Here is a 14,645-nt window from a genome sequence, read left to right as displayed (position 1 = left end):
GGAGTGCAGTGGTGCAATCCCAGCTCACTGCAAGCTCCGCCTCCCGGGTTCACACCATTCCCCTGCCTCAGCCTCCCGAATAGCTGGGACTACAGGTGCCTGCCACCACGCCCAGCTAATTTTTGTATTTTTTAGTAGAGATGGGGTTTCACCGTGTTAGCCAGGATGGTCTTGATCTCCTGACCTCATGATCTACCTGCCTTGGCCTCCCAAAGTGCTGGGATTACAGGCATGAGCCACTGTGCCCGGCCAGCACCAGAAGCTGTTTCTAAGCAGGAACTACATTTCTGAGACTGCAATGACACGCCTTTCCAGTCCACTTTCCCACTATTCCCTTCAAGGCACCTAATACTCCAGGTAAGTGGGGTTTCTTTTCAAGCCCCCAATAAACTAATTATTATTTTAGGTTTATCCTAAGGCTACTCATGGCCTTTTCTTATCTGAAGGTCAACCTTTTTTTGAGACAGGGTCTCGCTCTCACCCAGGCTGGAATGCAGTGGTGAGATCATGGCTCACTGTAGCCTCAACCTCCCGGGCTCAAGTGATCCTCCCACCTCAGCCTCCCAAGTAGTTGGGACTACAGGCACACATAACCATGCCTGGCTAACTTATTATTATTATATATATATATTTTTTGAGACAAAGTCTCGCTTGTCATCAAGGCTGGAATGTAGTGGCACCATCTCGACTCACTGCAACCTCTAACTCCAGAGTTCAAGCCATTCTCATGCCTCAGCATCCCGAATAGCTGGGACTACAGGCACACACCACCATGCCCCACTAATTTTTTGTATTTTAGTAGAGACAGGGTTTCATCATGTTGCCTAGGCTGGTCTCGAACTCCTGAGCTCAGGCAATCCACCCACCTTGGCCTCCCAAAGTGCTACGATTACAGGCATGAGCCACTATGTCCAGCCAAATTTTTTATTATTTGCAGAGACAGGGTCTCCCCATGTTGCCCAGACTGGTCTTGAAGTCTTGGGCTCAAGCGGTCCTCCTTAGTCTCCCAAGTGTTAGCATGCACCCAGCCCAACACTTTCCTAACAAAAATTCTACATATTTATACATAAACCTATTTGTTTTCCAAGACCCAGTTAATTAATTACTTCGACATTTGCTGAATGATTTACACATGCCAGGCACAGGGCTAAGCATCAAGGATATAAAGACTATCAAGATGTAGCCCCTGATCACGAGGAACGCAGTCTATGAAGAGGCAGAAACTACACATTGGTCCATAGCTTCAAGAGGGTAGGGAGAATGCTTCTGTATTTTTGTATGCCAAGTAGCTGGCTATGGACAAAATCTGTAGCCACTTGCCCATCCCCACTATCCATTCTTCCCTTCTTCTACAACTGGTAGAACCCTTAATTTTTCACAAGGCCATGTCATCTAGAACAGAAGTCTTCATTTCTAGCCTTCTCTCCAGCTAGCTCTGGCCATATAGCTAAGTTTTAGCCACACAGATTTAAGTGATAGTGATTTATGCAACTTCCAGGAAGCATCTTCTTGGTTTTTTGAGACAGAGTCTAGCTCTGTCACCCAGGCTGGAGTACAGTGGTGTGATCTCAGCTCACAGCAACCTCTGCCTCCTGGGTACAAGTGATTCTCCTGCGTCACCCTCCTGAGTATCTGCACCACCACGCACGTTTAATTTTTGTATTTTTAGTAGAGACAGGGTTTCACCATTTTGCCCAGGCTGGTCTTTAACTCCTGACCTCAAGTGATGCACCTGCCTCGGCCTCTCAAAGTGCTGGGATTACACGCATTAGCCATTGCACCCAGCCAGGAAGCACCCTGAAGAGGTATAGCCTTTCCTCTTTTTCCGTTTTCCGGCTGGCTGGAATGAGGCTCTCATGACTCAAGCTGGAGCAGCCACTTGGGCCTGCGGACTGAGGCCAAAGGCAGCAGAGCCCCAGGATAGAAAGAAGCCTGGCCCTGACACCACAGAGTATGGCACTAGCCCTGGACCACCTACTTCTGGGCTTGAACACAATAATGAGTTAAGCCAACATTTGTTTAAGGCAGAGGGTTGACAGCTTTTTCTGTAAAGGGCTGGATAGTAAATATTTAGGCTTTGAGGGCCATATGGTCTCTGCCACAACCACTTAACACTGCTGTTGTAGGATGAAAGCAGCTGCAGATGATATGTAAATGAAAGAGTATCACCCTGCTCCTATAAAACATCATGGACGTTAACATCTGAATTTCAACTAATTTTCACATCACAAACTATTATGCTGTTTGTTGAGCCCTGGCTTAAACTGATACATTTTGATTTTTTTTTTTTTGCCTCCCCAACCCCACAGTTGGCCTCAATAATTTGTTTCTTTAATAAATCGAACCTATATCTTCTATACTTAACTGAAAACTAGGGCAACATCAGGCAAACAGTAGGCACCCAGAAAATGCTTGTGAAATGAACATGCAGTGATACACACTGTTTACACCATAAACAGTGGAACTTGTTGGAACACAAAGGACAGACATTTCATCCTGATAGGAAGCACTGGAGGAGGTTTGCTGAAAAAGACACACTATAGCTGCATCCTGAAGAAATGGGTATTAGCCACAGCAGAAAAAAGGTGGCAAGTATTGATAGGGAACTGACGGAAGTCCATGCAGAAAGAGCAATATGTACAAATGCCCTGAGGGAAAGGACAGGATGTCTGAAGGTAATCCTAATGACTAGAACTCAGGATATGTGGGGTGGAGCCTTGCCCATGGGGAGGAGTTACCAAGCCCCCTAAGGTATCTGGACTATGCTGAAAGCAATGAAGATCCAGTAAAGGATTTTAAGCTGAGGACTGACATTTGCCATTTTTCAAAAATCACTTTCACAACAGTGTAGACAGATTGGAGGAAGACATGACAGGGGACAGGGAGGTCAGCCCAAACACCATCTTTGCCATGGGGAGGGTCCTCATCTTTCTGGTTTGAATGAACAATTTTTGCTTCTGTGTTCCCTAAGCCTTTGTTTGTGTTGTACTTTCCATAATACTATCACAGAAAATAATGTTTTCTACCTGTTTTCATGTCTGTCTCTTTTAAACTACATGCTTCTTGAAAACAAAAACTATGATGTATTTATCTTTGCATGCATGTCCCCAGTGCATTTAGCATAGGAATTTGCTCAAAAATAACTGTTACTGAAAATACACATCTGATTCTAGGTGATCTGGGAACATATCAGATCCAGAGCCAAAATTAAAGTAGCTAAATTTAAGGAACAGTTTATGACTGTAAAGGTAAAAAAGACCATGCCACAAACTGCTGCACAAGTGGGTGGGGCTGTCATATCAGCACTCTTCCCACTGAGGCTTGAGAGGAACTCCTGGCAGCAGCTCCAGTGTGCAAGAACCTTACCGGCATGGGGATCTTAGAGAGTTCTTTTCCAATGCAGTTCTTCATGATGCTCCATAAATTGAGGCTATAGTTTGGCTTGTATGGTATTCTGGTTCTTTTTTCCTTTTTGGTCTCCTCCAGCTGATGCTTGTACTGAGAGAAAAAACAAAGCCATTCAACCACCCACAAAGAACAGAAAACCTGGTATTTATAACCTTCCCTTCCCCCGTGCTAAAAAAAGAAAAAAAAAATCAGTTTCTCTTAGCACGTCACCAAAAAAAAAAAAAAAAAAAATCCTTGGGAATCACAACCCACGTCCCTCACCTCTGACAACTCCCATATAAGAGTTACCTGTTCATCAAGGCTGATGTCACTGCTGGCTCCACTGATATTGCTGCCAGTACGTCTGTACAGATGGGAAACACAGGAGGATGAGAACAAAAACCAGAACTAGAGTCTGGTCCTGGACATTTCTTTACAAAGCAGAATGCCAAGTATACTGTATAAACTTATTGATGGGTGATCAAATGATGACATTTAGAATAGGAATGAATGTAAATATCTCTGGAGAATTTGTTTATGTAAAAAAGCTGACACTTTTTCACTTAAAAAGGGCCCATTCTACAAACAGATCTTGAGACAACAAAGAAAAAAAAAAAAAAAAAAGGAAAAGGGCCCAGATTGAATATTGACAATTATAATACTCTCACTGAAATGTTTTTAACCTTTTGATGGCCAAATATGTTTATTTTCTTCAACAATCAAGGATAACTTACTTGTGGCCCAAATTTTCAGGCATGGTGATGATCTCAGGTGCATCAAAAAATTCATTCTCATCATCTTCATCACTCATGTCCCCTTTGCCAGAGCAGCACTGATCTACAAGAAGAAAAGCTCCATTTGTTAACTTTGGTTATCTTTACCAAATGTCTGATAGAGCAAGTTCTTTTAAACACTAACCACAAACACAGCAAAAAATGGTAGAAAGCAGTGGAAAATCCAGAATAAATCAATGGGTTCCAATTCCATTTCACACGAGTCAGTGACTGTGGAGAGTTTGGAGTTCTCCTATCAACTGCAGAAAACCATCTGGCTCACCTTAGACCAGGCTACCTGAGAGCTAAGCGTCTTACCTTTGCCAGAACCCACACTGCCAGGAGTGTTTGCCGGCAGCACCGTGGCTCCTCGGAAGGCCCTCTCCAGGTGATTATGCTGCTTCGCCAGCTGCTCAAGGGTCTCTTCCAGTCGGATACGCTGGTCTCTTTCGTACTGTAGTGACTTTTGCCATTTTTTACTATGGGTCTGGGCTAACATGAGGAAATCTCTGCAGGCCTGTATGGAGAAAGCGTTAACTGCGTCACCTCAACTAGTCAGAGTTTCCCCTCAAGCTTCTGCAAGCCCATTGAGTAACCTTATTCCGTGAACTTTGACAAATTACAATGAAAGACTTTCCCTTTTATGCCAAGGTATCAGGGACAGCTAGCTCCATGCTGAAATCAAGGTCAAACCCAGAAAAAAAGTAAATATGGTTATCACGGCTCTTTTATACTTTCCTGGTCATAAGAACCAAACCTACGCCACGTGGGCAGTAAACCTAGACAAAGTATTTGTGGCAACATCAGAAAGAGCAGGTATGTGAACTGCACCAAAAGTAGAGAACTGCTGGCTGAAAGAAGGATGAGAGCACACACAGGATAACTACTTTCAACAAATTCTTGACTAAACTCAAGTAACTGAAAGCTAAGGAATTCAGACACCAAGAACAGAGAATCTACACTGAGGTAGTCTAGTATAGGGAAACTCATTTTGTTTTTATTTTGGTCACTAAGAGAAACAACTGACCTTAAAAATTAGGAGCCTTCCAGTGTGCAGGAAGAAGGGTTAAAAAGAAAAATATTAGAAGCCTACTTGAAAAAGCAAAGAAGGCATTTAGAGAAAAAACCCACAAATATGATTATACCAAGTCCCTCCACTGGCTCCCCACTAACATGAGGATCAAATACTAACTACTGGTTATGAACATAAAGGGACCTTCACAATACTGCCTTGTATTCTCCTCGCCAGGCAGGTGTACTTAGCTCTGCACCCTACAATGCAGCCACACTGAATTGCTCACCATTTCTTGGACACAGATTTCAGGGCACAGGCTGGAGTGGAACGCAGATCACAGCTCACTGCAGCCTCAACCTCGCCAGGCTCAGGTGATCCTGCTACCTCAGCCCCACCAAGCAGCTGGGACTACAGGTATATACTACCATGGCCGGCTAATTTTTGTATTTTGTAGAGATGAGATTTTGCCATGCTACCCAAACTGGTATCGAACCTATGGACTCAAGCGATCTACCCATCTCGGCCTCCCAAAGTGTTGGGATTACAGGCATAAGCCACCGTGCCCGGCCGTGAACACAGATTTCTTTCAGGCCTGCCTACTTCAGCATATGCTATTCACTCTACCTAGAATGTCCATCCCTATCCCCTGTTTCTAAGAAAGGGGAAATATTTCTTTAAGATCTATGGCAAATGCTACTTTGTGACATCTCCCCACCAGTCTCATAAGCAGCCAGTCTCTTCTCTACATTTCCATTGCATTTTGCACAAACTTCTATTTTACACATGCACGGCAGTATCGTGACTGATTTTCTATCTCTCCAGATGGATCATATGCAATTTAAAGACACATTTTTGAGCTTATTCATATATAGATCTCCAGCTCCTAATTTAGTTGCTCTGTACATAACAGGGACCTGATAAAGTTTGCTTAATAAATAAACGAAGGAGGCAAGCAACGTAAGCTTAAAAGTCTATCCCTTGTTATAGAGAAGCTAAAAGGTAAACAGGATATTTACTCCCATAGTTTCAACCATTGTCTATAGGTTAATGGTTACTAAATCAGTAATTCTAGCCCAGCACTCACTGAGATTCAGAATAGAATATCCAACCCCCTATTCAATGGCTCAAAGTAACTTCAAAATTAATGCGTCCCAAAGTGAACTCATTACCTTCTGTTTTTTTTTGTTTTGTTTTGTTTTTTTAGACATGTTCTTGTTCTGTCATCCAGGCTGGAGTGCAGTGGCACAATCATGGCTCACTGCAGCCTCAACCTCCCAAGTTCAAGTGATCCTCCTACCTGAGCCTCCCAAGTAGCTGGGACTCCAGGCATGAGTCACAATGCCCAGCTAATTTTTGTAGTTTCTATAGAGATGGGATTCTGCCATGTTGCTCACGCTAGTCTTTCAACTCCCAGGCTCAAGGGATCCACACCTGGGACTACAGGTGTGAGGCACCACGCCCAGCTTCATCAGTTTCCTATGTTATCTCTGCTTTTCCCTTTGATGTTCCCCAACCCAACTTTCAGGGCCCTCCCAGTTGTCCAAGTCAGAAAATTAAGGAGCATTCTTCTCTTACTTTTGTCTCCTTCCTCACAGCCAGTAATCAAGTCCTACTGATTCTTCTTTAATATTCAAAAAATCTGTACACGTCTTTCCATCCTCCATACTCAGAAACAGTACAGAGTACATACTCTGGAGTTGGACTGGTGGGGCTCAAATCACAGATCCTTCCCACTATCTAGCTGTACAAACATGGGTAAGTTATTTAACCTCTCTGTGCCTCATCTTCCTTTTCCATAAACAATAACAATAGAGTACCTCATAGAGTTGTTGTTTTACATGTAAGCACTTATAACCATATTAGGCTCACAATAAACATTCAATAAGGTGTTAGTTATTATCATCATAAGCTGGGCATGGTAGCGCACGTATGTAAAACACTTTGGAAGGCCAAGACAAAAGGAGTACCTGAGGCCAGGAGTTTGAGACCAGCCTGGACAACATACAAGATCCCATCTCTGTAAAAAAATTCAAAAAAGATACAAAAATTTTAAAAAGAGGCTGGGTAGGGTGGCTTACACCTTTAATCTCAGCACTTTGGGAGGCTGAGGCAGGCAGATGAACCAAGGTTAGGTGTTTGAGACCAGCCTGGCCAACATAGTGAAACCCCATCTCTACTAAAAATACAAAAATTAGCCAGGCATGGTGATGTGTGCCTGTCCCAGCTACCTGGGAGGATGAGGCAGAAGAACTGCTCGAACCTGGGAGGTGGAGGTTACAGTGAACCAAGATCGTGCACTGCACTCCAGCCTGGGTGACAAAGTGAGACTCTGTCTCAAAAAAAAAAAAAAAAGTTGAGTGTAGCGGCTCTGCCTATAATCCCAGCTACTCAGGAGGCTAAGGAGTGAGACTCACTTGAGCCTGAGTGCTTAAGGCTGCAGTGAGCTCTGATGGTGCCACTGCACTCCAGCCTGGGTGAGAGAGCGATACTCTGTTTCTAAAAAAAAAAAAAGAAAGAAAAAGACAAAGGCCAAGCACGGTGGCTCACGCCTGTAATCCCAGCACTTTGGAAGGCCTAGGCAGGTGGATCACGAGGTCAGGAGTTCAAGACCAGCCTGGCCAAGATGGTGAAACCCCATCTCTACTAAAAATACAAAAAATTAGCTGGGTGTGGTGGTGTGAGCCTGTAGTCCCAGCTACTTGAGAGGCTGAGGCAGGAGAACTGCTTGAACCTGGGAGGTGGAGGTTACAGTGAGCTGAGATCACACCATTACACTCCAGCTTGGGTGACAAAGCGAGACTCCATCTCAAAAAAAAGAAAAAAATTATGACTGCATCAAAATTGGTCTCATCTTCTAATCCACTACTACCAAGCTTAGTATGATCTGCACCCCTTCCTTTCCCCCACAATTAACTCCTCCCAAGCCTCATGCTAGCTACTTCCTTGCTTGACTAATAGTCAATTACCAGCCGTTCCCAGACTTTGGGGAAAGGGATGGATCTGAATATCCCATACCAGTACCTGGATCAAAGTTTCTCCCTCATTTCCTTTCATTTTAATTAATTAATTAATTAATTAATTAATTAATTAATTTATTTATTTATTTTTTTGAGACGGAGTCTTGCTCTGCCACCCAGGCTGGAGTGCAGTGGCCGGATCTCAGCTCACTGCAAGCTCCGCCTCCCGGGTTTTGTACCGCATTCTCCTGCCTCAGCCTCCCGAGTAGCTGGGAGTACAGGCACCCGCCTCGTCGCCCGGCTAGTTTTTTTTGTATTTTTAAGTAGAGACAGGGTTTCACCATATTAGCCAGGATGGTCTCGATCTCCTGACCTCGTGATCCGCCCGTCTCGGCCTCCCAAAGTGCTGGGATTACAGGCTTGAGCCACCGCGCCCGGCCTATTTATTTATTTTTGAGACAGAGTCTTGCTCTGTTGCCCAGGCTATAGAGTGCAGTGGTGTGATCTCAGCTCACTGCAACCTCTGCCTCCTGGGTTCAAGTGATTCTCGTGCCTCAGTCACCATGTCTGGCAAATTTTTTTATTTCTTTTAGTAGAGATGGGGTTTCGCCATGTTGGCCAAGCTGGTCTTGAACTCCTGACCTCAGGTGATACACCTGACTCGGCCTCACAAAGTGCTGGGATTACAGGTGTGAGCCACCATGCCTGGTCATTCCCGTTAAGTAATGCTGACTGCAATTAAAATTTGCCAGAGACAATCATATGTCAGGCACTTCGATGAGCACTTCACATCAACTATCTGACAGAAGTCTTTCAACAAGCCTTTGAAGTATCTACTAGTATCATTACCATTTACAGATAAGGAATTGATGTCACAGAGGATGCACGTTGCCCTAAGTGATACAGATAAGTCACAGAGGCAGTTGGACAGGATGCAAGTTGCCTCAAGTTACACAGATAGGTCATGGAGGCAACTGGCCTCCAGGCCCCAAGCTCTAGTTTGCCTTTCTTCATAGGAAGATTCTCACTGCTCCTTCAGAATTTAGTTGAGGAAATTAGAGAAATTTCCTAGTCTGAGCCAAATACTTCTGAAGTGCTATACCACAGTGGCCTGTGCTCATTTCTATCAAGTCACTTAGCATAGTCCCTAATGATCCCTTTAATTCTTCAACCCTCACTAAATAGTGATCTTCCTGAGGACACAGACCATATCTGCCCTCAGCAATATCCACTAGCACAGTTTGTGAAACACAGCTCATGCTCAATAGATGGCAGATGAATATATTAAAAGTGTCAAATTTACTTCTCTGGTTAGATTCACTTTGAGAGTTAGAAAAGTTCTATCCTAAGCAGTCAAGAAACTGAAGCTGACATAAAAAAGAACAATATTGTCCGGGCACAGTGGCTCAAGCCTGTAATCCCAGCACTTTGGGAGGCCGAGACGGATAGATCACAAGGTCAGGAGATCAAGACCATCCTGGCTAACATGGTGAAACCCCAACTCTACTAAAAAAAACCACAAAAAAACTAGCCGGGCGAGGTGGCGGGCGCCTGTAGTCCCAGCTACTTGGGAGGCTGAGGCAGGAGAATGGCGTAAACCCGGGAGGCGGAGCTTGCAGTGAGCTGAGATCTGGCCACTGCACTCCAGCCTGGGCAACACAGCGAGACACCGTCTCAAAAAAAAAAAAAAAAAAAGAACAATATCATGTTCTTTGCAGCAACATGAATGCAGCTGGAGGCTAACATCCTAAGTGAATTAATGCAGACACAGAAAAAAAAAAATACGTGTTCTCACTTATAAGTGGTAGCTAAACATTGGGTACACACCAACACAAAGATAGAAACAATGAACACTAGGGATTCCAAAAGTGGGGAGGAGGACCAAAGGTTGAAAAACTACCTGTTGTGTACTATGTTCACTACTTGGGCAACGGGATCATTAGAAGCCCAAACCTCAGCATCACGCAGTATACCCATGTAACAAACCTGCACACATGCCCCTTGAATCAAAAATTAAATTAATTTTTAAAGAAGAAGTTGAGTGAAATATATTCTTCCTTTGATATAACTTTGCCAGTTTGGAGCTGTGATGCTCTAGCATGTTAATTTTTAACATGTGTATTATACTTAAGTCCTTGCTAGTATCATCTAAAAGGTACAAAGGAAACAACACAGGGATAAAAAAGTGTATTTTAAACAATAACTGGCTAGGAAAAGGGCATAGGCAGTGCAGCAAGAGAGTAAAGAATGAAAACAGAACTCACCTCTGACTTCTAAGAGATCATCCCCTTTAACACACACTCTGGACACTTAGAACTTAGGGAAAAATGTCCCCCAAGGAACAAAGATGAGTACATTTTCAAGAGAAAAATTGAAACTAAAGTTTTAGTTTTATAAAGGGGTGCTTTACTTAGCAAAATTTTTACATCAGAGTAAAAAAAAAATTATGGAGTGGGGTGTTCACCTGATTTGGATAAAAGGTGGCATTCACTTTCAGGAGACCATTGTGCCGAGTTGTTTTATTTAAAAAGTATACACATTTACTATTTAATTGACTGTATGACTTAATGAGGTTTTCCTGATCACAAGGGGACTGGAAAACCAGACACACAGTCTCCAGGAACACACGAGCAGACATCAGAAACACAGGCACCCTGACTAGCTGACTGGTCAGTCCTAGAAGATAATCTTCCTGCAGTCCCTAAGTGGAGAATATGTCTTTTTACCTTGTGTGAATCACAGCACTGAACGAAGTGTTAAACACATCAGAAAAATGATGTTAAAATAAAGGTTATAACAACTTTCTAAGTAAGAAAGGGGTTAAATGAGAAAAACGATACTTTCCCATGGTCATGGGAAAATACCTTTGACGTTTAGGGGTGACACAAACTAAACTAGTTCAAAGCAGATGATATATCTTACTATGACATATCACAGCACCCTAAACAAAACAAAAGTCTGGCACTAGAGAGGTAATTTCACCCCATTTAATTAGGAAAAAAAATCTACCCTGCATAATTTCTCACAGAGTACTCTTCTCACTTATGAAATGCCTTTGAGTGTTTTTATGTAGAAGGTACCTAAAACAACCTGCCAGGCGAGAATCAGTAGAGGAAAAGCAGCACTGTTTAAAACATGTATTCATTTCATACATATCAATACATTGGTAATGCCATTGGTGCTCTGTTTACTCAGAGTCTTGCACCCAAGTAGCTAAAATGTTCTGCAAACCAACAACAGCCACCCAAGTTAGGAGTCATAAGGAGGTTGAAGTTTTACCACTCTTTTTAAAGAAAGGTGCCCAAAGTTGAATATTTTGTCTTATCACCAAAATTATCCTTGAATTCAAGGACTAAAGATGGGAATAACTAGTATTATAAGGTTCTCACTAGTACCTGATCTAGCCTCACTTACCACTCTTGATGCCTGAATGCATTAGTAAAGTAAGGAGATGACTCCAACTTAAAGCTCAAAGAACATGACAATGGAAGGGACTTAGGGAGATCTTTTAGTTCCAACAGATGAAGTGAGACAAAAATAAATAAACAAATAAATACACACATAAAATCACGACCTAGAGAAATTAAGGGACTCAGCTAATACTGATCAGATGTCCTAGTGGTTGTAGAGCAGTCAGTGCAGGAACCCTGAACTCCTGATTCCCAGCTGAAGCAAAGACCTCCTGATCACCGGAGTAGAGCGTGAAAGTCATTCAATCTGTACAGCCTGTTCTATTTCATGCAGTAAACAATGTAACTTAAAGCCCTTGAGCAGTGAAGCAGGCCCTAATGTTCTGTGCTTTATCAACTACAATTTTTAGGCATTTGGGAAGAATTATGTTTCAAAGAGGGAATGAATCAAAAAGCAACACAGACACCATCTGCACTCACGTTGATCATGGCATTGGATGTTATCCTAAAGAGTGTGGCTCGTTCGTTGACCTGTTTGATCTTTTCATTGCTCTCAGCAGGCAACTTCAGGGACTCTAGCTCACTGAGGGAACGCTGCAGAGCTGTGCCATGCTTAGCTATCAAGTCATTGCACGTGCTCAAGTCCTCTACTTTGCTGGAGAGGGTCCGAAGGGTATTCTGCAGCTCCGTCTTGTCAGTTTGTGAGACAGACTCTTCATCTCCTGATTCATCTGTAGGAATGAAAAGAAAGGTTACATGAATCCAGAACCAGGAGTAAGAGTTGGAACCCTACCTACTCTGTCCAGAAACAAACCAACATTCCTCATGCTGTGTGCATTCTGACTCACTGACAACTTGCCATTACCAGATGGTTTCTCTATAGTGTGGTCCACAGATCACCTGCACCACAAACACCCTAGGTCCTTCTCAAAGGGGCAGAGTCTCTAGGCCCACCCCTAGAGACTTTGATTTAGCTGGTGTGAGGCAAAGCCCAGGAATCTGCCTTTCTAATAAGCTGCCCAGGTAACTGATACACACTGAAATTTGAACACCACTGACCCACAAGACAGAATGGAAAAGCTGAAAGGCTCTTGGAATTGGGAAGTAATTACTGAGCTCTTTAACTCTAGCCTGAGGATTCCTATCTAGTCCAAGCTAACTATTATTGCAAATCCACTATCATCTGATAGGTGACTGATGGGACCTGTATTAAATGAGTTGAGAATCACAGTCTAGCTCTTTGTAGACAAAGTCCACATCACAAAAAAGGTCATCAATTTGTCTTCTGAAAGAGAGCTCAAAAACTTCATGACTAAAGCCACCATGAAAATAATGCAAAAACTCACTTTAAATAGCTCTCCAATAAGTCAAGTATAGAAGCTATGCTGTACCTCTCATACTCAACACTTCATAACTGCGAAGTGGTTTTCTAGCAGTGTCACTTCCTTTGGAGGAGCTAACATCAGCACTAAAATCAAAGCAAGAAAAAAAAAAAAAAAAAAAGACCTGTCCTTTATGCTACACAGAGAGACAGGGCCAAAGTCAAAATATAACTTACTACCAAAAATTTACAAACCAATGAATTCTCCTTTCACTGATGAATGAACACACAGTACAAGAAATGACAGGGGATAAGATAACAAAGTCAGCAGGTGACCATCTTGGTCGATGCTAGGTAAACAAACTCAGTATGATTAAACTATCAACATATCAGGGGAAAATCCTACCTTTTTCCTTGAAGAATAATCAAAACATAACTTGATTGCTCCTTTTAGTTAACTAATGCAGCAAAATGAAGATTTTTCATAGAAAATATCACATATACAGTTTTTGGCAGTCCACTAAAATTGTTTCAACTTAACTAACAAAGAGTTAGATAAGAAGATATCAGGAGAAAAAGCATGAATAGCTCCAAATTGTGAGGTATAATACTCCCAAGACTGACCCAGCAAAAAAATAATTATTTCTCAAAATTTTAAGGTAGCCAATTAAAAGGCAAAAGAACAACTGTTATGCCTCTAGGACAGAATTTTTCAACCTTGGCCAGATAATTCTTTGTTTTGGCGGCTGTTTCGCATAGTATAGGAGGTTCAGCAGCATCCCAGGTCTCTACTTTCTAGATGCCATAGCACATCCCTCCCTTCAGCTGTGACAACCAAAAATGTCTCCAGACATTGCCAAATGTCCCTTGGGGAGGAGAATAACCCTGGTTGAGAACCATCATTCCAGCAGAAATACTGCATGAAGACAAGAAGCTTGAGGCATCTAGAATATAGGTGATAATCAAATGACACAGCATAACGATGACAAACAAAATCTGTGCATAAAAGGGGCAAACAGAAAGTTCCCCAGGCAGGTGTTCTTTGCTCCTGACCTGACTCTGCCAGCATCTTCACAGCTTTGGCCTTGGCCAGTTCCAGGGCCGTCACCCAGCGCTGCCGCTCAACTTCTGAACTAGCTTTCAGATGGTAGGTCTGAGCGCCCCCATTGGAAATGATGAAGTTGCAGGAGTCCTCCACGGTGATGTTGGCTGTGGCGAGGTTGATGGTACCACGGCAGGTATGTCTCATTTCTGCCTTTGATCTGCAATAACAAGACAAAGACAAGTTAAACAGAAAGTTGATGGTTTATTCTTTATCACATTCCATTTTTTTCATAACTCCGAGCTCCCTGAAAATACACTAATCTTAGGAATCAGCAAGGTCTGGTCCCTCAAACAGGTTCCTAAAATTCAAGAAACAATTAGTGGGGATTTCCTTTCAGAGCCTATGGTATTGTTTCTGAGTCAGATTTTTTTTTTTTTTTTGCTTTGCTGTCCCTCTTACCATTTTCTTCTTAGAAATAGGCTTTACAGGCCGGGCGCGGTGGCTCAAGCCTGTAATCCCAGCACTTTGGGAGGCCGAGACGGGCGGATCACGAGGTCAGGAGATCGAGACCATCCTGGCTAACACTGTGAAACCCCGTCTCTACTAAAAAAAAAATACAAAAAACTAGCCGGGCGAGGTGGTGGGCGCCTGTAGTCCCAGCTACTCGGGAGGCTGAGGCAGGAGAATGGCGTAAACCCGGGAGGCGGAGCTTGCAGTGAGCTGAGATCCGGCCACTG

At 43.0% G+C, this 14,645-nt stretch overlaps 1 protein-coding gene across 1 annotated transcript in view; it reads right to left on the bottom strand.

Moving 5' to 3' along the window:
- The window catches only part of LOC115893597 (oxysterol-binding protein 1-like), a 34,257-nt gene extending 20,111 nt beyond the window's left edge, over nt 1-14,146 (bottom strand). Inside the window, exons 1-6 of the mRNA XM_030918294.1 lie at nt 13,917-14,146; nt 12,023-12,273; nt 4,479-4,677; nt 4,122-4,224; nt 3,697-3,751; nt 3,367-3,498 (exon numbers count right to left, since the gene is read on the bottom strand). Of these exons, the coding sequence (XP_030774154.1) occupies nt 3,367-3,498; nt 3,697-3,751; nt 4,122-4,224; nt 4,479-4,677; nt 12,023-12,273; nt 13,917-14,112 (936 nt within the window). The 5' untranslated portion in view covers nt 14,113-14,146. The remainder of the gene's footprint in view (nt 1-3,366; nt 3,499-3,696; nt 3,752-4,121; nt 4,225-4,478; nt 4,678-12,022; nt 12,274-13,916) is intronic.
- Nucleotides 14,147-14,645: the final 499 nt, after the last annotated feature.

Source organism: Rhinopithecus roxellana, chromosome 15, assembly GCF_007565055.1.
Source record: "Rhinopithecus roxellana isolate Shanxi Qingling chromosome 15, ASM756505v1, whole genome shotgun sequence".
In the NCBI taxonomy this organism is placed as follows: domain Eukaryota; kingdom Metazoa; phylum Chordata; class Mammalia; order Primates; family Cercopithecidae; genus Rhinopithecus; species Rhinopithecus roxellana.
This window is presented reverse-complemented; position numbering and strand designations above follow the sequence as displayed.